The sequence below is a fragment of the Sceloporus occidentalis genome, unplaced genomic scaffold, assembly GCF_023333645.1.
Source record: "Sceloporus occidentalis isolate IW3139 unplaced genomic scaffold, rSceOcc1.0.p SCAF_20, whole genome shotgun sequence".
In the NCBI taxonomy this organism is placed as follows: Eukaryota; Metazoa; Chordata; class Lepidosauria; order Squamata; family Phrynosomatidae; genus Sceloporus; species Sceloporus occidentalis.
The window spans coordinates 2,859,861-2,882,324 of record NW_028317000.1 but is presented as its reverse complement, the minus strand read 5'-3'; the positions used below and the strand labels follow the sequence as shown (position 1 = coordinate 2,882,324).

General features: G+C 50.7%; 2 protein-coding genes across 2 annotated transcripts in view; both read left to right on the top strand.

The window, feature by feature from the left end:
* Positions 1-257: 257 nt before the first annotated feature.
* Positions 258-15,168, top strand: LOC149301732 (calsequestrin-1-like). Its single transcript, XM_089482908.1, has 11 exons — positions 258-927; positions 6,186-6,270; positions 7,366-7,466; positions 8,005-8,116; positions 8,205-8,278; positions 8,487-8,617; positions 10,950-10,995; positions 11,883-11,937; positions 12,032-12,132; positions 12,363-12,437; positions 13,252-15,168. The coding sequence occupies exons 1-11, from the start codon at positions 676-678 to the stop codon at positions 13,402-13,404; spliced, it is 1,185 nt and encodes a 394-aa protein (XP_089339034.1). The 5' UTR covers positions 258-675; the 3' UTR covers positions 13,405-15,168.
* Positions 15,169-21,584: 6,416 nt separating this feature from the next.
* LOC149301731 (astrocytic phosphoprotein PEA-15) overlaps positions 21,585-22,464 on the top strand; it is a 31,745-nt gene continuing 30,865 nt past the window's right edge. The window contains exon 1 of the mRNA XM_089483266.1: positions 21,585-21,768. The gene's annotated coding sequence lies outside the window, so the exon portion shown is untranslated. The remainder of the gene's footprint in view (positions 21,769-22,464) is intronic.

The window sequence follows — 22,464 nt, the reverse complement described above, 5'->3', positions numbered from 1 at the left end:
GTGGCATGTTTAGGCATGTCTCTGGGGTCCTGGGCCCTCTGCTAGCCCAAAGAGAGAGAGCCAAGAGGCATATTGGGAGATAGGGGGGTGGCCTATATGTCCACCATATACATATATAGGCAGGGAGCAGAGGGGTGGGGTGTGTCAGGAGAGGGGGGATGGGGCCCCATACAGCCAAATGCCTGAGGACAAGACGTCCCTCCGACCCCAGCGCCCTCCCCCTCCAGCCTCTTTTATGGGCTGCAGCCCGTGGCTTTTCACCTTGGCTTTGGGAGCTCTGCGCCCCTCTGAGTGGTTGTCACCACCCTGAGCGCCAGCAGGGGGTCATATCCACCATTGCCTCCCCCTGTGTCAGCAAAGACCCCCGCGCCTCCAGCCTGGGCACCCTCGCCCTGCCAGCTGCCACCTTAAAGGGAGCCACAGGCTGAGGCAGGAGAGAAGGAGGAGAAGGAAGGAAGGAGGAGGTGGAAGAAGAGGAGGAGGGGAAGAGGAAGGGCAGAGGAGGAGGAGGGCTGCACATCCCTGTCCACGGCTCTCCTTCTCAGGTTCATCTTTCTGTGACTTCTGGAAGGAAGAGAGAGGACCACAGAGGGATCCCTGGAGCATCCCTGCCTCGACTCATCTCCCTCTTTCCTTCTGGGAACCCAAAGTCCAACAACGTCCAACTGGGTCAGGATGAAGCGCTTGGGCCTGGTGCCGGCGGCACTGCTGCTGCTGGTGGCCATGATCCGCAGCCCTGTGGTTCGGGGTGAGGAGGGACTGGATTTCCCCGAATACGACGGCGTGGACCGGGTGGTGGACATCAATGCCAAGAACTACAAGGCCATCCTGAAGAAGTTTGACATCCTGGCGCTGCTCTACCACGAGCCGGTGGGGGACGACAGGGCCTCCCAGAAGCAGTTTGAGCTGGAGGAGCTCATCCTGGAGGTAAAGACCAGGAGGGGGCACAAGGGGTCCATGTGCATGTGCCAGGGCAGGGAGCACCCTCCGTTGGCGCTCATGCGCAGAAGCACTCATGGTGGTTCTCTGGCTCAGGGAATGCTTGCAGCCAGGAGGGCTACCTGTCCCTCATGCTAGCCGGCTACCCAGGGTCAGCAGGGCCTGACATGGCTTCCCAGGCGGACAAAAGTGAGAGACATGGGATGACTTTGCAGAGCATTGAGAAGGATGTGCCTCTCTGTCTCTGAGTGGGCATCAGCTGCCATGGAGGATGGCATCCGACTGCCAGCTATAGAGATACAGAGGGGGCAAAATGTGGGCACGCTGCCTCCAAGTAAGAATTCTGCCCATAACATTTTCCTTCAGTCCCCCAATTTCTAGCACGGCAGAAAGTGAGGCACTGAAAATCATTCTTGACTCTGTTATTTGCTGGGTCCTGACATCCCTGGGTTGCTTTGCCTTTGGCATTTTCTTGGAGTACCTAAACTCTACCACTGAAGTTTTAAGTCACCGTGTTTCAAGAATCCAAAGATATAGCCGTCTTAGTCTGTAAAATCAGTCGGTAGAGAGATCTTGTAGCACCTTTCAGACTCACTGAAAGAAATTGGTCTATGATCAAATGCAACTAAGCCTAGGAAAGCTCATGCTACCAACTTCTTTCTTTCAGTTAGTCTCAAAGGCGCTACAAGATCGCTCTGCAATTCAAAAAGTATAGGGAATGAAGAGACATTTCATGGGGGGGGATTATTCTTCCTTGGAAGGGACAATGCCCCCTCCTAGTAGTTACTTCCTGAGAGACCCCACCACCAGCCTTTTGGAAGAAGGAATGGGGGCCTTTCCTCCTTTGCCTCTAGCAGCTGCAGCGTGTCTTAGGTCAGCCCTATAGATTCTCCTATAGCGTGTGTTTATTTGGCTGGCGGTTGGGGGAGATCACTGAAGAGGGGGCTGCATTGAAGAGGGGTGTGGGGAGATTGGCTACTTAACCTCTTGCTTGGCTACTGTTGGAGCTGGACTCTGGTCAGGGGACGGACCCCCTTGGGTTTGCTCAGGGCCCATGTGGGGATGGCTCCCATTTGCCTCTGTCCACCCAGAAGGCAGAAATAGGAGGCAGGGGAGGTTGCCATAATGAAGAAAGGACCTCTGTTCTGGGGTCAAAGTTAGGGGCGCATCCCCCCATCCCAATGCCTGCTAAGGTGATGTGCATGAATGGCCCTGTGCTTGGAGGTACAAAAAAGGGGTGATATCCAGCAAATCCCCAGCTTCCCTGGTCGGAGCTGGCCAGCATGGCATTGCTGCAGTAGAGCCACCACGGCATCTCCATCTCTTGCACAACCGATTTCAAATATGTCTCTCTTACCCACAGAGCCAGATAGAGAGACCCTGGATGTATGTTGCTCCTCATAGGGCTTGCTGGTTTCCAGACCATTTGACATCTTGGTCATTGCAACACCCTCCTGCCACCCCTGCAAAAAAAGTGCATGAGTCTAACAATTGCACAAAACTGATGAAATTTAGTTACTTTGGCAACCCCAAACTGATAACCTCCGACATTTCACAGATGAAAACTGGGATATGTGTGGCCAAGGGACACCGGAGCATGGCCAAGATTGCAAAAGCTGTGAATGAGGAAGGAAGAACAGACAAGTTAGGAAGAATCCAGTCCGAACTCTCAAATTGGCAAGAGATGGATGAATGGCCACCAACTTCTCCAAATGTGCAGAAGCCCCATAACTGAAGCCCCACAGCTGAACACCCCCCCCCCAAAAAAAGGCCAAGAGCGAAGGACCCTTCCCAGGAGAGGAGAGGAGCAAGGGAGCTAAATCTGCCATCTCCATAATTGGAGCGCCTTCTTTGAGAAGATCCCAGCCGGTGGCATCACTCTCAGTCCTCCTCCTCCTCCTCTCCTGCCGAAAGGCCCGGAATAGTTTCCTTAGGAATCTCACGCAGGGGGGCTGGGGGGGGGGATAATGTGAGGATGGGGGGAATGTGAGCATGCCAGGCGCATGCGGTCTCTGCCCCCAGCGCTGTGGCTTTTGCAAGGGATGCAATTGCTGGAGAGTGCGCAGCTCGGTGGGACAGTTCTAAAAATTGACCCAAGGGAGCAGGCAGCATTTCAGAGATGCTCTCCATTAGGGAAGTGCTATTTCGGCATGCCTTGCGCAGCAGGAGGATTAGATAGCCCTTGGAGTAGAAGGGGAAAAGCAAGTCCAAGGGGAGCTGGGAAGAGGGAGCCTGAAGGGTCACCAATGGCCAGAGGGATCCAGCCATATGGAGTGCTTTAAGCATTGGGTTATCACCTGGGAGCGGGTTGGATTGGAGAGAAGGATCCAGTGGTTTGGGAGGGGGGGCAGTTGGAGACCATGGTGACCTTTGGCTTTTGGCTGAATGAGGAAACCTAACCATTTCAAAAGCATTGCAGATCTCTGCAGGAATGGAAGGTGGTTCCTTTCGTCCGGGAAATTGTCTCCAGGACTAAACTGTAGCATGCTTATCAGAAAGCTCTCCACATGAGGATCCCAGTTTCTAGTCCTGGCCGATCCCAGGAAAGTGTAGGAGGAGGTTGTGAAATGTAGGAGGCAGGATCCAATGTGGCTAAGATGGCCATTACAGGCCAGGAAGGGGATGCCAACCCAACCAGAAGCCCTTGGCGATCTCATGAATGGATCTTCCTTTCCATCCATGACCACATGAAATAAAATATAGCATCCTGAATCTAAAACACTTATGATGCAACAGGATAAACTAATATGAAGCAATGACGGACGTCTCTGTCCTAATGCCGACATGCAACTGACACCAAGTGATAGGAACAGGTGGCCTTGGTTGTGTTCAGAGGCAGTGGGTCAGCCAAAAGAGAAGCACTACAAATTCCTCCAGCTGTCCCAGGTGGGCTTTGTAGGACATAGATGTAAAATTGGAGAGATTGAAAAAGAAACTTTTGGTGCAGGCAGCTGGCTTTCAGGTGGATGATACGCTTAAGCCGTGGGGCATTTCAGGAGTGCCAGAAATGCAGGATGACTTTGGAGGGGGTCATCTCCAAAGTCCCCAAAATGCCCCCCTCTGGCCTTTCTCTCTCTTCAATCCCTGGCTTGGCAAGGGCTTTGAAGACCATTAAGAGGACTTGCATACCAAGAAAGGGTCACCTTTAAGCACAGCAAAAGAGCATCCAAAAAACAGGGCTCAGGTTGAGAGAAGTGGGTCCTTAGGGCGTGGGAAATGTGGCCCTTAGACATGGATAGACTGCAAGGCCCAGCGTCCCTCGCCACTGGTTCCATTGCTGCCGGGATTTCCAGTCCAACCACATTTGGAACAACTTGGCTAGGGAGAGATGATGATGACGACGACAACGACGACGACGACGACGATGATGATGATGGACGCCCTTTCCACCAAAGGATGGAATATCAAGCATATATAATAAAAAAACAGACAAAAAGGGGTTTTTTGGACCACCAACTTTTTGCAGAGTGGACACTACTCTTGACCTTTGAACTCGGTTTGCGTAATTCAAAATCTCCAGATGCACCTGAAATCTGTTCTTGCAATGAAATGGCTCAGCGTCTTTGATACCTAGCTTCCCATGAAATATAGCAAGCGGTGACTTTCCAAGCCCCGGCGGGCTCTTATGAGTGACCGCTCTCTTGGTTTGATATCCGACGCTCGACATCTGATCGCTGGCCGCGTGCGAAAGGAAATCTCTCCTTAAACAGGTGCCGAAAGCGGACAATCGGACCCTGAAGGGAGGCCGAAATCTTGAATGCCATCCTTTTCCAAACATTAATTTTTTAGCTCAGTTCTAGCGAAGAGTTTGGCACACAAAAGGGAGGGAGGGAAGGAGACGTTGAGTGGCAGCTTGGCTTTATTTCAGGATGGGCTTTTGTGGGTTTCAACCCACTTCCTCAGAGGCAATGGAAGGAGCACAATATTAAGCCACAGGGTCATGGCAACCCTCTGGGCGACTTTGGGCAATAAGTCACACTCTCTCAGCCTCAGAGGATGGCAATGGCAAACCTCCTCTGAAGAAACCTGCTAAGAAAACCTCATGATAGATTCACCTTAGGGTCTCCGTAAGCCAGAAACGACTTGGAGGCAAACAACACACACATCTTTATTTCAGCATGAACACTCATGGATGCTTTAATTCATTTCCAATGATGGAGTTAATATAAGCCATGGGTCCATTAGTTCTAGTGCTGGGATTGGAGCGTAAGCAGATACCAAATGATGCAGATATAACATTGGCTACAAACCTTTGAACAGTGAAGAGAGGCGGTTTTGGTTTGCAGGCCTGAGACTGGAGATGAATTCCAGCTGGAGAAGTGAAATCTACTATCCATGTTGAAATAAACCAAAAGGTGCTGCTGGATTCCTCCTACCTACTTTTTCTGAATTCTTCTGGCAATGAAGGAGTGGGTTTTGGATGATGCAAGGGATGCATTTCTACCCTGTTGATGGAGGGAGGTCCCATCGTCCCCTTGCAATGCAAGATAAATGGGAGGGTCATGGGATGGACTGGGATGGACAAGGGCTAATGGTCAATCCAGTCAGGTGCTCACCTTAGACTTCCAAGGGTTGCTCTCCCAGGTTTTTCATAAAGAGGTTCGGCCCCTTGGACATTGCTAGCCAACTAAAGGCCATCCTGACTGCTCTTCTGCCTTTGCATGCTGCGGCCACATTGCAGAATTAATGCACTTTGGTACCGCTTTAAGTGCCATGGCTCCATCCTATGCAATCCTGGGATCCGGAGCTTGTTGTGGCACCAGAGCTCTCTGGGAGGGAACGCTAAATATCACACAAAACTAGAGATCCCAGAATCCTGTAGCACTTAGCCATGGCAGGTATGTGGGCCTCTGGACAGCCTCCCTAAGGCCATGGAGACATGCTGCGGCCATGCGCTATGGCAGGTTTAAGGGGCTGGACAAATAAGTATATTTTATTATTCAACCTGTAGGGAGAGGTGGGATATAAATTATTATTATTATTATTATTATTATTATTATTATTATGAAATAAAGGACATAAATAAAACATTCCAGCATGGGTTATTTTAACAGGATTGGGGGCACATTGTATTTAGACGCCCCAGATAACCCAAGCTATATAACTTGGTTGTGCACCTAATTCCAAACACTTTTCTCTCTCCAAGGCTTTTTCATTCCCCCTTTTCTTTCTTTCTTTCTTTCTTTCTTCTTTCTTTCCTTCCTTCCTTCCTTCCTTCCTGCCCCCCTCTGGACTCTTTCTCCTAGTTAGCCGCCCAAGTCCTGGAAGATAAAGGGGTCGGGTTCGGCCTGGTAGATTCGGAGAAGGATGCCGCTGTGGCCAAGAAGCTTGGTGAGGATGGCGGGGGTTCCTTGGAATTGGGGGGCAAAGCGGGAGAAGAAGAGGGGTCCTGGAAACACCGGATGCTGGGAGTCAGACCCAAACCAAAGGTGGAGACCCTCCATTTGCAGACCCTCGAAGGCAGTTTCCATGTCAGTTGCAAAGTCCCTGCAACCAAAGTCATGCATGAGAAAGCATCCGTTCCCGGTTTGTGCATTGGATGGGAATAGATAGTGCATTTTGATTTATTCCCATCCATAACAAACAAACTTCTGTAACCATGAAAATACTCAAAAATAATATAAATTCCAAAAGTAACCCTTGATTTTGCCATTTTATATAAGGGCCACCCTTTAACTTTGCTGTTGTACTTAATGGGACTTGAGCGTCCGTGCGTTTTGGTCTCCATGGGGAGGTCCTGGTACCAAACCCCAACGGATGTCAAGCGTCCACTGTATTTTAACTAAACAATGTATAAATAATGCAGTGGGTTACTTCTCCAGCAGTACAAGGAGTAACAGCATGAAATTAGAAAATCCCAGTGACCTGATAAATGTAACTTTTCCAGCCCTGGCTAATCCTGCCTCCTTCCAGAAGGAGGGGGAAAGCGGCTGGGTTTTTATTGCCAGGAGCCGCTAGATGGCAGTGGAAAGCTGCCTTGAAATGCAAAACCGTGGCATTTCCCAGCTCCTTTCTTGTGCTTTGCAAACATCAACACTTAGGTCTCTGCCCCAAAGAGATTGGCATCAACCGCCTTGGTTTTGACGGCAGGATCCTGCAAAAGGTTGATAATAAATCTTTGCATTTTGGAAAAATAACTTATGGTGGAAACTCCCAGAATCCCCACACCTTTGGATTCTGGGAACCATCATCCCCAAAAGTAACTTCTCTGAAGCTCTTATATGCACACACTTCCTTTGTATGGCTCCTGCGTAAAGCCAGATGCTCCCTCCTGGGAGAGTGGATGGTTTCACACCTGGTTGAGGGGCACAAATCAAACTGGGTTCCATCCTTTTGGGGAGTCCTAGCCTTTGACCACCAGGGAGGGACTCACGCCCCCATCATATTCTGAGGGATACCTTTCTTCTTTGCATCTCCCACCTCCAGGACTGTCAGAGGAAGACAGCATCTACGTCTTCAAGGACGACGAAATCATTGAGTACGATGGGGAGTTCTCTGCCGACACTTTAGTGGAGTTTCTCCTGGATGTGAGTAACTTTTACCCATAGCTCTACTCACCTTCTCCTGGATTGTCCCCTGAATTTGGGGGATAATAGGCCCTCTAATAACATTTCCATGCTTTTGGTCCAGTACCTTGTCCAACCGGACAACTGCAATGTGCTCTGCATGGGGCGCCCATCTTGGCTCCCATCTTTGCTTTTGGCTTCCATCTTGCAAGCTAGAGTATGCAATTCCATGCGTGCCAGTGGCTACCTGACCCCTGGCTTTGACTGGTCAAGCGGCCTGGGGTCAAGATGTCTGAAGGATGCCACATTTACCTATAGGGTTTTCCTATAGGATGCCATAGAAGGTGGGGAGCAGGTCTCCCCAAGACCCCTGCTTGGTTTGCTCCACATCTGAAGCCAATGATCTTTTGGAAGAAAGTTCACAGATCCCCAAAGCTTGGTGCTTGAGACTGTGACTCCCAGAGGTATCCAAGCAGCCTGACCTATGGGAGTTGTAGTCCTTTTCCAAGCTCCATCAGAGAGGGAGGCTGGACTGCGTGACCATTGCTCTTTCCTTCAGGTCCTGGAGGATCCCGTGGAGTTCATTGAGGGAGACCATGAACTCCAGGCCTTCGAGAACATAGAAGATGAGCCCAAACTGATTGGATACTTCAAGAATGAGGACTCAGAACGTATGTACTCCGAACTAGCTTAAAAAGAGTTTATGGCTCGACATGTGTGGGTGCAAATGTGCTGATCCTCTCTGGTCTACTTTTCCAGATTACAAAGCCTATGAAGACGCTGCAGAGGAGTTCCATCCTTACATCCCCTTCTTTGCCACCTTTGATAGCAAGGTACGTACTCAAGGCTGGGAGAGAAAGGAGGCATAACCAGAAAATACGGAGGGGCAAGTGGGATTTGAACTCAGGACAGAACTCTGCAACTTTCAGCTCCTAGGATTATTTATTCACCTGTTTTAATTGAGAGTTGTATGTTTTATGGGGCAGAAGGCTTGGGAAGAGGAGAAGCCATGCTCATTCCCTGCTCTCTTTGCCACTCCAGGTTGCCAAGAAGCTGTCCCTCAAACTGAATGAAATCGACTACTATGAGCCTTTCACAGAGGAACCGGTCACCATCCCAGACAAGCCAAACAGCGAGCAAGAAATTGTGCAGTTCCTGGAAGAGCATAAGAGGTTAGGGTCTTGCGCTGCGGCCGTTCCTAGGGTCCTTTCCCAAAACGGTTCACCAAGCACAAACATATTCAAGAGTCAGTCCTCTTGGAGAGACAAAAATTGCAACATGCAAAACTTTTAAAGCCCATTTCCCTCTCTTCATCAATATAAATAGAGTTAAATGGAAAGGAGGTGGTTCATTCTTATAGTGCATGCATGTGTTGTCTTTTTAAGCCGCCTGTGGAGGCCGCTGTGTGTGCCATTCTTTTGCCCCCTTCCCTTTTCCCTCTGCCTCCCAAACGTGTGTCTGGTAGTAGCTGGTACCCACCAGCCGTCAAAAGCCATTCATCAGGACTCTTCCGCTTCGCTGTCAAAACAACCAGCCAGGCAACCGACAGACCAACCAACCGGGCCTCTTGGAGACAAATCCCTCCCTGGCAATGCCAGGCAGAACAAGTGACCCCTTTGCAATTGCATTTGCAGATTATTATTATTTGGAAACAGACAGAGATGCCCATTGGAGTGGGGATAAGGGCAAGCAAGAGAGAAAGTGCTAGAGCACCCATTCTCCCCAGAGAACCCAAGGGCTGATCCATCCTCCTAAATGGCCCTTGTGCCCCATGGCACCATGGATGCCTTTACCCTCCCTGCCACCTGCCTCTGAAACTGGAGAAGTAACTCCTCTTTGCTCCACCCTTTCTACTGATTCAGGAGTGATGGAAAGGTGGCCCATGAACCACAGGTGGCCCAGAGGTGGGTCCTTTTGAGCCCCCCACCGAGGGTCTGAACTTGCTCCAATGCCATCTCCTTGTCTCTGGCGAAGGTGGAAAGAAACAAGGACAGGGCACCATTTTGGAGAGCAAGGCTTCTCAGAAGCCGGGTTCCCCTCCATCCCACCGTGGGGTGTGTGTGTGTGAATTTGTTGTGGTGCCACCCATGCACTGCTTCGTCTTTGTCCCTTTCTTTTTCATAAGAAGGAGACCATGCCCATGCCACTCTGGTTCCCAGCTGCCCTGGCATCTCCAGCCAACGGCTGCTAAGCAAGGTTTGGCAGATCAGGGGCTTTGGTTGCCATGGCAGCCATCCCCCCCCCCAAAAAAAAACGCCCTTTCCTGGCACTGGGTTGGCATTAAAGCTGGGATGAGGGCATTGCTTTTTGCAAGGCGAGGGTCTCCTCCATCCCTTCTCCCCCTTCTATTCCTCTCCCATCCTTCGCTGGCCTTCGCCTCCTCCTCCTTTTGCTCTGGCTTTGACCCACAAACACAAACACACAACACACACACTGGCTTCCCATCTTGCAAAACAACCTCCCCCCCCCTTTCCATCCTTGGCCTTGCAAAGCAGCCACAGCAGAGTTGGGCAGAGGGAGGGAGAGCCCATTTGTGCCACGCTTCTCTCTCTGTGCGTTCGAGGGGCTGCATCCAGATTCCCCATAAACAGCCAAGGTCACTTCTTCTTCGCTTAGACGTTAATTGGTTTCAAAGCCACTGCAAAAGCGCTGGCCTTGTTTGTCTGCTCCTCTGTAGCCCTTCCTTGCATGCGCTCTTGCAAAAGAAAGATGGAGCTGGAAGAGGTTACCAATGGGCATCTAATCCAACCCTCGCCAGTGCAAGAAATCTGCGAAGCAGCCTTGCAAGGCTGGCCGGCTAACATTTGCCCATTGGGCATCCAAGGCCAGACAGTGCCCCTTCAGTCTTAGCAGAGGGATGGGTGTCCTTATTATCTGTTTATTATATTCACCAACAGAACTTATCCATGCACAAAGGGATCTTGTAGCACCTTTGAGGACTACACAGGTCCCTTTGCATACTGATTTCCCAGACTAACACGGCTAAGTCTCTGTATTAGTCAAATGTTTTGACTTTTGCCTTCTTCGGTGGTCTGAAATAAAAAGTGAGTTGTAACCAAGGTGGCAGATTAGAACCTGGTACTGCCAATTTACAGTGGATGATGGTGTTTGGTATTGCCCTCTCCATCGCCAAGGTCTTAGGCATTCTCCCTTTTGCCCAAAGTCCTTGCAAAAGACAGCACCTTTGTTCCAAATGGAGGTGAAACTGGAGTGTTGCAGGTGGAAAAATATAGTTGAAGCTCCCTAGTTAGGATTGTTGGTGTGGGATTCCTGGGTGTCTATAGGTCTCTGGTTGTTTTCCCTACATATTGTAGATGGTACACCTGCATTTCGTTTGCTTTTGAACCATAGAGTCACAGAGAAAGGTTCCCAAGGGCTACTAGTCCAACCCATTTCCTTGCAGGAATCCAGAATGCAAAAGATGGCCGTCCAGTTAAATCATTTCTCTCTCTGTTGTATCTCCTGCCATATCCAAACTCACTTCTTTGTCCATTTTCTTTGCAGGCCAACCCTGAGGAAGCTCCAGCCAGACAGCATGTATGAAACCTGGGTACGTCTGAGGGCAAAGGGGCAGGGAGAGGGACACTCATTTCCCTGGACGATGGGGGTCAGAAGAACCTTGGATTCCCCCATTAGTGTCCCTGAGACTGATCTCCAGCCATGGATTTGGGCACAGAGTTCAAATCAGGACCGCTTGCAACAGAGGAGAGCTGGGCCAGAGGAACAGAAAAGAGTCTGCCCTGTCTGTTTCATCACGTTGGGACCAAATGTTATGCACCACAAACGCACGCATGCAATGACACACACTTCCATTCCCGAAACCTCCCTGCCCCGCTGGCTTTTGTCAGAGAGACAGGAAGCGCTCTCCCCGAAATGCTGTCGCGCAGCTGCTTGCAATGCAAAGCCAGCAGTTTCTGTTGCAAAGCGATACTTTCTACTGTCCGGCGGCTTGATAAATTATGCATCTCCCTTCCTTTGTTGGGCCTTGGATGTGCCCAGTCCGCCTTTAAAAAAACCCATAGGCTTGCTATCGACTTTCTACAGTCTCTCCTACATTCGGTTAGGAACATATGTGGATGGAGGTCTAATATGTGTAATTCTGGGCACCTCTTTGGTATCCTTTTACCCGCCCTTTTCTGAGCTCATCAGCCCCCAAACTTTGCAAATTTTCCTTGTGAAGAAATCTACTAGGCATCCTAGGCATGTGAGAGGATGACATGTGCAGTGTGCAATCCAATGGGAATGTGCAGTGTGCAAGTAAACACATGCCCTGTGCAATCCCTTGGGAATGTGCAATGTGCGAATCCAGTGCAAGATGCAATCTGTTGGGAATATGCAATTCCCATTGGATTGTATATTCCCAACCAACATCAGTCAGACAGAGAGCCAGCAGTGACTTACATTTCTCTTTCTGTCTCTGTCTGTTCCTTCTTCCAGGAGGATGATATCGATGGGATCCACATTGTTGCTTTTGCAGAGGAAGACGATCCTGGTAAGCGAATGCAACCAGGAGAGGAAGGCTTGCATTCTTCGTTCCTCCCCTTCTCACAACCTCCCTTTTTCCCTTCTCTTCTCTCCGTCCGCAGATGGTTATGAGTTCCTGGAGATCCTGAAGGACGTGGCTGAAGACAACACAGACAACCCAGACCTCAGCATCATCTGGATCGATCCAGAGGACTTCCCACTGGTGAATAGGGAACCATGAGGCTTTTTAGATGGGATGAGTGCAGGAGTTTGGGAAAGTCCTTTTTTGGAACACATGGGTGGGAGGATTCAAGGAGTTGTTGTCCACAAAAGAAACTTTGCCAAGTGCTGGGATTCTGTAGGCCTTCCTCAACATAGATGCCTTGGGTTTTTTTACCCTAGAAAGCCTCACTCTTTCTTTCTTTCTTCTCTTCTTCCTTCTCTCCTTCCCAGCTGATCCCTTACTGGGAGAAAACCTTCGGCATTGACTTGAACAGGCCTCAGATTGGTGTTGTCAATGTGACAGATGTAAGTGTGTCCTGTTCCCCCCCCCCCCCGATATCTATCTATCTCTATCTATCTATCTATCTATCTATCTATCTATCTATCTATCCTTCTTGAAGTAACTAACAAATGGAACTGAAACATAAGCAAACCATATTCCAGCATTCACCTTGTTCAGTTGCCAAACTCAAAACAGAGATAGCCGTTTAGAACAGTTTCCAGCATCCTTTGGTGGACAATGGTATAGCCCTTGAGGGCGATATCTACGCTGTGTCTTTACACGTGGACACAGCTCTGTGGTTGCTCTGCCCACGTAACGCTGATCGTTTCCATGATGCCAGCCTTCTCTCATATAAATAAAATGGTGGGGCTGGCAGGTGAGGATTCCTTTCTTATAGCAAGTAGGTCCTCTGGTTCATAAGGAAATGGTTTGCTTAAGGTATTTACAGGTGATGGATTTACAAGTCATGCAAGACTTTGAATGATGCAGGTGTGATGCTGGATTGCCAGTTGCTACCTCTATCTCTCTAGCTCTAGTTCTAGCTCTAGCGCTAGCGATATGCTCCAACATTTCACAGATGCAAACAAGGATAGATGTGGCAGGATATATTCAGAGGTGGCCGAGAAAGAGGTATGACTAGCCCAGGGTCTCCTCAAGAGTTTCCCTGATCAAGGCACACCTTCTCAGCCTTGAGTAGCTATCTTCCTTTGCAGCCCCTGATCCTTGGGAAAGGGCCAAGGATGGAGGGGCACTATCCTCCATGGAAGCCCCCCGGAGCTTCCTGGCCCCCGTCCTCCCTCCCAACGCTTCCAATGCTCTCTTTCCTCTTTCCTCCAGGCTGACAGCATATGGTTAGAGATGGACGATGAGGACGACCTCCCTTCCACGGAGGAGCTGGAAGACTGGATCGAGGACGTGCTCTCGGGAGAGATCAATACGGAAGATGATGATGATGATGACGATGACGACGATGACGACGACGATGATTAAAGTTTGATGCCTCCCATTTTTTGCAAAAGGCGGACCCTGCCTGGGGAGGCCCACCTGCGTCGCCTCTTTTCCCAGAATGCCATGCAGGTGGCTGCCACCGCAGTTGCGTCTGGCCTGTACCAATGCGCCGTGTGCCACCAGATCCTCATGAGAACGTATTTTTATATTGATCCTATTGACGTTAAATGGTGTTCCCCCCATCCCATCCCAACCTCTGCCCACCAACATCTCTAGGTGACCCTACTCTTCTGGGAAATCTGGTTTGGCCAAATAAGTTTACTCTTCACTCCCGTCCATTTTGGGCTCCGGAGGAGCCTTCTCTCTGCGGTCCTCTATCCCACAGGTGTGAGAGAGGTGCCCACCTTGCACAGTCGGTAGTCCACTTTGTAACCATGTCCGCCAGGTGAATGTCCCATCATCTCCCATTGCTGGGTGAGGGCTTCCTAAGCAGCCAGTCAAGAGTACCAGTTGCGACCATCGAGCAACTGGGATTCCGTCAGAATTTGGGATTCATGTGGAAACATGGCCACTTGGGGGGCAATCTGAGGACCGTGGCTGATCCCAGATGGTGAGGTGGAAGCCACTCTTCATGGGGAAGGGATGGGATTTGGATGGTCCTTGCCATTTGGCCCCTTGGAAGGTGGATCAGGCAGAGTCCAGCCTCCTGCCATTTCCACAGCTCCACCGTCTCCTTGGCTCCCAACCATTCAGCAACATCTGCTCCCCAAAAACGCCCGCCTTGCCGTCTTGGGACACTATCTTGGAAGACCATGCAATTGTTAGAAACCATGCTAGGCTACAAAATGTTGCCATGTTGCGCAGATTTTGGCTGGAATCCAGTCAGCCAGTCCCAAGTGGAGTCAAGGGCTGAACAATGATGGAGGCAAATCCACTTGTTTCCAATGACTCTGAACTGGGTTCAGGCCTATAACTCCTGCAACCGTCCATTGGCCAAGCCAGGCGCAGGGGGACTGCAAAGCCTTTCAGTTCCCCAAAATAATAGTTCCTAGTTCTGTACTTTTCTGGAATAAGGTGGGGGTTCTGCGTCTGGGAACCAGTCGGACCCCCCAACCCACCTCTTTCCAGGCATATGCCCACCCCCGAACCCAATGGCCAGGGGCAGCATGATTTCTAATAGAGAACTGTAGTCCAGCTGTGCCACCCTCTTCAGCTCCGAAATAAAAGAGGAAGGACAGCTGGCTACTTCCTTAGCGGTTCCCCAGAAATGTTTCCCATCTGATTTCCTCCTTGACACCAACGCAGACACACACATTTCTCCTTTTTGCTCACATCCATTTTGGGGATTTGGAGTGTTTATCTAAAAGAACTGTTGCACTTTTTCTCTGCCAAATTTATGTAACTTTAGCTCCTAGACTTTGGAGGTGACTATTTGGTCCTTTGTGGGGCAGTGGTTTGACTGTTGGACCACAACTCTTTGTCCCAGTTCAGCCACAGAAACCCACTGGGTGACTTTGGGCAGTAAGTCGCACTCTCTCAGCCTCAGAGGAAGGCAAAGGCAAGCCCTCTCTCCAAACAAATCTGGCCACCAAAACTCACGATAGAGTTGCCACGAGTTGGAAATGGTAGTAGTGGCAACCAATTACAGCTCAATCCCTGTGTTTCCTTTGGGGAAAGGGTTGGGAAAGCGCGGGGGGATCTGCGCTGCACAGCCGATGGGGGGACAATGTACAATTTGTATATTTTTCAACAACTTTGTACAGATCAAACGAAGCAATTAAAAAAACTTATCTCAAACAACCATCACCAAGACTGGAGAAGGCTTGTTTCTCGTCCTTTGGGCCGTCTGGCTTCACAAGGTCAGCAAGGCACGGGTTGCGGGCAGGTGTCTCTGTGTTTGTGCATCTGTGTGCCATCCATCCATCCATCCATCCATCCATCCATCCATCCATCCATGTGTTGGTTGGCATAGGACCATAAAACCATGGAGTTGGAAGGGTACCCCAAGGACCATGAATACTCATCCCATTCTGCCATGCAGGAACACTCCTGAAAGAAGATGCCCAATATCCAGTTGAAAAATCTCCAGGGAGGTTTTGGAGGCAGAAAGAAGGGAGAAAGGGGTTTGATTCCAGAGAGCTCTGGTTCCAGTGATCTAACAGGGATGCTTTGATTTCATGGCTTTGAATATTTCAAAGGAGCTGTTTGAACATGATGATCCCCAGTTGCCCAATTGTTAAACCATGTGGCTGATGGGCTATGTTATGCAAGAGATGTGGCACATGGGAAGGCAGAGAGAAGAGACGCTGAAGTAGGAAGGAACCAGATTCCTCTGGGGCCCCACATACAAAGGCACAAACACACGCACATCACTAGATCCCCCAAGATTATGTCTCCTTTTCTCCTGGCTCTTTTTCTGTGCCTGGCGTTGCCAAGGATACAGTAGCTCTGCCATAGAAACGGCACGGTTCAAGTGCCAGCGCGGCCAGGCAGTCTGCGGCGCAAGTCGGCAGCCGGGGCCGGAGGGGCCAAAGAGCCACCACGCGGGCATTGCATTGGGCACAGCGGGAGTGGAGTGGCGGCCATGGCACATCCATGCTCACTGTGGGAGCATGCGTCTTCTTAGCAAGACAGAGGGGGCCTTGGACTCTGGTGGCAAGAGGGACAGAAATGCACATGTGTTCCCAAGAATCAGGGGCCTGTCATTTCAATACTTGTTCCTGAAAGCTAAGAGGAAGGAGACGAAAAGATAAAGGATGAAGAAGAGAGGCAGGCACTTTCCTGTAAGGTTCCAGCTCCCAGAACTCCCTTGTCAGCTGTTGGTACACTTTATTTGGGGGAAAGCGTTGTTTTGGTCTTGTGCTGCAGAGTTGTAGTTACATTTTTTCCAAGAAATACTCTAGCTTTGCACCTGGTTTCCAACAAGGAACAGCCAAAGCTGGGTGCAAGACCACAAGCCCACTGCTGATGGCATTGCAGTCTCTCCCAAGCCCTTGTCCAGCTGCTGCTACTGTTTAGGGACTCAGACAACTGAGTCCAAAAAGGGGGGGATGTTGGCCGGAGCTTGGCACAGCCGAGGGGGCCTTTGTGCCACCAATGCCCACCCCATGACTTGCACACCGATCCCCACCAAACAATGCCACCAAGTTGGATTGGGTTTCGTCCCGTCCACCGGAGTTTGCAGGTGCAGCAATTTCAGCTGCTTTCCTGCCAGCCAACGGAGAGATCAGATTACAGAGCATAAACCAGCCTTGCGCTATCTGTGTCGATTGATCCTTGCTGGGCAAAAATCAAAAAGGGCTCAGGTGCCAGTAGCCCTAACTGTGAGAGGCAGCAAGGACCCTCTCAAATAGGGACAATGTGGGGAGATCTCTATTTCTAGAACCACCTGGAGAGCCACCCTTTCTCATATGCTGCCCAACATTGTGGAGATGAAAGCTGGGACATGTGCGGCCAAACAACATCAGAGTGGGATCAAGATGGCCAGCTGGGTTTGTGACCCTCCAAAAGCCAGACTGAGCTCACATGGAAGAAGGCCCTCCAGAAGCTGGCAGGAGTGTGTGGCTGCATTGGAAATGAAGTGCTTTACCCAGCATTGGCAGCCAAGCCTGGCTTCATGCTGATGGCGCTGGATAAATAATATATGTTAATAACCAGACCTAATATGCCGACCAGAAGCACGCTTGCATTGCAGTCACCCTCCTGGAAACGCTGCAACGATCGACCCATGCGCTCCTTCGGCAGCACTTTAAGGAATGCGTGGCTCGCTTGCTCTTTCTGCAAAGTGCTGGGCAAGGGTTGTGATGGGATGGATTGGGACGGGCTTTTTGCCACTGGCACCATTGGCAGGAGGCTGCTGTGGGCTTTGCAGATGGAGAAGGGAGAGCGTGGCATTGCAAGGGTTCCCTTTTAGACTCAGTATCCCAGTTACTGAGGAGTGGATAGACAAGGAGGAGGGGTGAGGATGCTGGGCTAGAGACCCTGCCCTTTTTGTCCTTTCCTTGAGGTCCATGGTGCCTCATTTTTGTGGCTTCTGACATAATCGCAGGCATGCAACCCAAAGAAGTATCACTTCAGTGCTTGCATTGCTTTTCCATGATGGTTATTCGTATTCTGCACGGCAGAAGGAGCTCCACTTGGACCCCCATCTGCTCTGATGGAGCCTGTGCTGCTTTTGCATTCAAACAAAGCCCAAAATCCACAGGCGGGTAGTACTTTTATTAGGACCAACTTTAAATTCCACCTCGGTGCAAGCTTCCAGGTTCTGCAAGACTCTTCATCAAGGGTCCAGATATATGATGTCTATAAGGCTGAGGAGGAGAAGGGTCAGAAGGGGCTGCCAGCGCATGACTATCTCAAGTCAAGGCCAAAACCCTGGAGTTTAGAGATGACCTCTTGAGGAAATAGACCTTTGGCAACATTACAAGGATGAGGTTTCCTGGCAAAGAAAGCTAAATGTCTCGCAAAACTACACATCCCAGTATTGCATAGCATTGAGTCCTCATGGCACTTAAAGTGGTGTCATACTGCATCGATTCTGCAGTGGAGATGCAACCCAAGGCAGCCATAGCAAAAACTCATGCTGTCTGGGGATGATGGGGCTCACGATCCGAGGCACCCAGATGGATCTCGATTCTGCAAAGCCTCCGGTGCAAAGCCAGCTGGCATTTTTAAAATTATTATTTTAATTAAGAAGCCTTTTCGTCGCAGAGTTTGTCTCTCCGCCACTTTTTCCCGCCCTGATACTTTGCATTAAAAATGCAGGAAGAACACTTTCCAATCTATTAATATCAGGCCTTGTAAAAGCTTTATTCTTTTCCCTGCCTTTCCTTCTTCTTCCCACCGAAAAGAAAAGACACAAGGTTTGCTGCTGCATTAAGAGGGAAGTTCGTGGAAAGCTTGTTTCCAAAGGGACTGTTTTATGTTGTCAATTTGGGGGGAAAGCAATTCCCAGAATCCAGAAAAGGTCACTTTTCCAAACAGTGAAAAGCATGGTTTGCAAACATGGGCAGTGTTCCCAACAAGCCTCGAAGACAATTCCCCAAATGTTTGGCCAAATCTCACCAAATCCCCCCCCCCCCCCCCATATCTCACCAAATACTTATTTCAACTCTCAAAATTACCATTAAAACCAATCACCAAAATCACACCAAAGGCTCTGAAAAGTACCCATTTTGGTGTGAAAGTCACCAGATTGGCAACACATGGGTCATGTTTGCAATATTGCAAGCAGCATGGTTTGCAAACATCAGGTAATGCGTTTCCGCACACAGTGCCTCTAATTAATACCATTATCTAATTATATGAATGCCATTTTTAATGCAGATTTTACCCTTGCCTGACCCCCAAAGGCCTTGGGAATAATAGCACCGTCTTCCTCCGAAGCCTGGAAGAGCATTAAGGAGGAGGCGTTCCTCCTCAAATAACCTCCTGCGACCCACGGAATAATAATAATCATAGTAATTATCATTATTATTACCATTACAAGAAGACGCCTAATCATTAATGGCAATAATGCTGCTCCTAAGCATGCTCACCATTCTTGTAGTCGGTTCAGAGAGGTGTATTGGGGTTTCCTCCATCCTCACAACAACCCTCTGAGGCAGGCCAGGCTGAAGTAGTGACAAACCCCAAAGGGTTGGTTTCATGGGTCACTTTGGGGATTCAAACCCAGGCCTCCTGAGCCCAGGTCGGACATTATCATCACTTCAGGACTCTTCTAGATCTCCACTGTGGATTCATTATCATTGCTGAGATCTCCGTATTCTGTACCTTTCTCTCAATGAAGCGTATTCAGGGGTTGCCACGTTGGTCGAATAACAAATCACAATAACAGTGGTGCTATTTTGAGTCTTGCAAATCATCATCATCATCATCATCATCATCATCATCATTCTTTTGCACATGAAACTGCATTTCAGTTGACTGAAGAGACATCACTGTCTTGTGAACGTTGGATTTTGTTGTACTTAGAGTAAATGAATAGGCCTCTGCCCCACTGTCCTGCAATGAGGTTCCAGTCCAATGCCTGGCAGTCCTGGGGTCTCTCTCTCTCTGTGTTTGTGTTGGATTGTGCTGTTTTTGTCACCCTCCACATCCTCAGCCACAACCAGGGACATTGTTAGCTGGTGTGACACAGGAGGCAAACAGCAGGCAAAGAGGCATCCTGCTGTGGCTGCTTCCTTCCACGGCACAAGGAGTGATGCCATCTGCCCAGGCCTTCTTTGCCACCCCATGGTTGGCACACATGTCTATGAGCGGGTGGTCAAGGGTCCCAGCCAGGCTCACAGCCAGCCCTGCCTCCTCTTTCTCTCTCTCTTCTGCATCCCTGCTTTTGAGGCAGCTTCTCTGTGGCCCAAAACAGCTGCGTCTCAAAACGCCGGCCATGTTCTTGGCTGCCATGTTGGCACTTCTTGAAGGGGGCATTGGCCCTCTTTGGGAAGAATCATAGAGTTGGAAGACCACAAGGGGCATTCAGTCCAACCCCTCCTTCTGCCATGCAGGAACTCTCCATCAAAGCATCCCCAACAAATGGCCATCCAGACTTGGTTTAAAAGCCTCCAGGGAAGGAGGCTCCACCACAATCTCCATTGAGGGAGTTTGTTCCACTGTCGAACAGCCCTTACTCTCAGGAAGACCCTCGAATGTTGAGATGGAATCTCTTTTCCTGGCGCTTCCATCCATTGCTCCATTGGGTCCTAGTCTCTGGAGCTGCAAAAAAACAAGCTTGCTCCCTGCTCAATATGGCATCCCTCCAAATACGTAAACAGGGCTATCATATCACCTCTTAACCTTCTCTTCTCCAGGCTAAACATCCCCAGCAATTCCCTAAGTGTTTCCTCATAGGGCTTCATGGTTTCCAGATCTTCCACCATTTTGGTTGCCATCCTTTCGACACATGGCTCCAGTTTCTCCACATCCTTTTTGAATTGTTTTGCCCAGAACTGGACTCAAGGGGTGATGTCCAAACAACTTGGGACCCCAATATTTGAGGGAGTGCCCCTGGCCCCTCCATGGGTCTCTGCCAGGGAAGTGGGGTCTGCCAGGGGTCTCATCCGTGTGGAGCCACTGGGTCCCCTTGGTCAAGGCACACTCTCTCAGCCTCAGAGGGAGGCCACGGTGGGCAACATCCATTGGAGAAATCAGGCCAAGAAAGCCTTGGGAAAGGGTTGCCCCAAGTCAGGCTCAACTTGAAGGTGTGCAACCACAAGACCAGGCTTTGCATTGGAGAGCGGGGGCTCTCCGAAATATGCTGCTGGCATCTGGGGTCTCGCTCTTTGGCCAGTGGCCCAAGAATGCGGTGCCATGGATCCTGTCCAGGTTTCCATGAGACTGCTCTGCTGCGCCTTTTTCTTGACTCTTCTCCCCCTCCATTTTATTGCTTTCATTTCTCTCTAAAGCCACCCTGGGATCCTTTCTGGTGGAAGAAGAAGGAGAAGAAGAAGGGGAAGGGGAAGGGAGAGAAAGAAAGAAGGTGGCCAAGGAGGACAAGAGGCCCAAATGGGGCTGGGGTCTCGAATGTGGTCTGCCTTTGGGTCAGAGAGAGAAGGGGGCCACAGGCCTTGCAAAAGCATCCCCCATAGATTTGAACAGCCCCAGAGCGACCCCAAAGAGCTGAGCCACCCCCAACCCATCCTCAGGCAGCAGACAGACTGGGATATGGCCCCTTCTTGATAGAGGTCCTACAGGGGGGTTCTTCTCAGTCTAGGTCCCTATGGCTCCCTGCCTAGCAGAAGGAGGGTGGACTAGATGGCCCTTGGGGTCCCTTGCAGCTCTGGCATCCTACGCCTCCCTGCATAGGATGGAGGAAGGGCTTGTCCTGGGTGGCCCTTGGGGGCCCTTTCCAAGCCCAGGATGCTATGCCACCCTGCCTGGCAAAAGAAAGGGTTTGTAATGGGTGGCCCTTGGGGTCCTTTCCAACTCTAGAATCCTATGCCTGGCAGAAGGAGTGGCCCTTGGGGTCCCTTCTAAGCCTGGGATCCTATGTGTCCTGGGGGTGTGTTCCAGTCCTGGGCTCCCTTGGACAACGTGGGGGTCCCGATCCCTGGGTGAGCCCCTGCCCAGCTGAGAGAGGCCATTGCTGGCCCTGATGGGCAAGGGGGCACCCCAGAAGCCCTGCCCAGTCTGCCCAGTGGCCCATCCTTTCCTCCCTCCTCCTCCTCTCCTCCTCTTCGTCACGTGTGAAGAAGGCGCGTCCTCCTCCTCCCAGTCTCTCTCTCTCTCTCTCTCTCTCTGGGAGTCTCAGTCTGGCTGGGTCTCTCTCTGCCTGCTCCCTCTTTGGGCTGCCATCGCCCTCCGGAGGAGGAGGAGGAGGAGGAGGAGGAAGGCCAGGCGGGGCACTGGCCCCCGAGAGACTGCCATCCAAGCAGCCGGAGCCGAGTTCCAGTCCTGCGGGGGGATCCGCCGGTAAGCCCCCCTCCAGCTTCCCCAGCTCCAGAGACCCCTCCTGCTGCCCCAGTGTAGCCCCAAGCCATGTGCAGAGAGCCCCTTCCCCATCCATTGCCCACGCCTGGCTCTTTCCTGGGGGGTGCAGTGGCAAAGGGGCAAACCTCCCTGCCAGCCCTGAGCCCCCCAAGACCTTCAAAAGCATCCCCCAACACACACACAGACCCCCCCAAGACCCCTGGGACCCAGCCTTGCAAAGCCTCCTCCCCAAGACCCCCATACCAATGCAAAGCTAGGCTCTCTTGCCTTCTGACCCCCCCCCAAAAAAAAACACCCCAGGGACACCCCAACATCTCAGCCACAAGGCAAAGGGCTTGGCTTTTGGGGGCACCCCAGATCCGGAGCAGTTCCCCCACAAACTCCAGAAGCAGGAGACTCAGAGGAGAGGAAGGGGGCGTACATTGAGCCCCCCTCACTTTCCTTGTCTTTTGGGGGGCATTTGCTTTGAGCATTGGAGCATGGCTCTGGAGAGGCCACCTTGGCAGAGTCACACTCTCTCAGCCTCAGAGGAGGGCCATCATGGCAAACCCCCTCTGAACAAATCTTGCCACTAGGTTGCTTCGCCATGAGTCAGAAATGACTTGGAGGCACACAAGAAGAACAACAAGAACCACAACCAGTCCCACAGTGTTGCATGCTTGGGCCCAATGGCTCCCT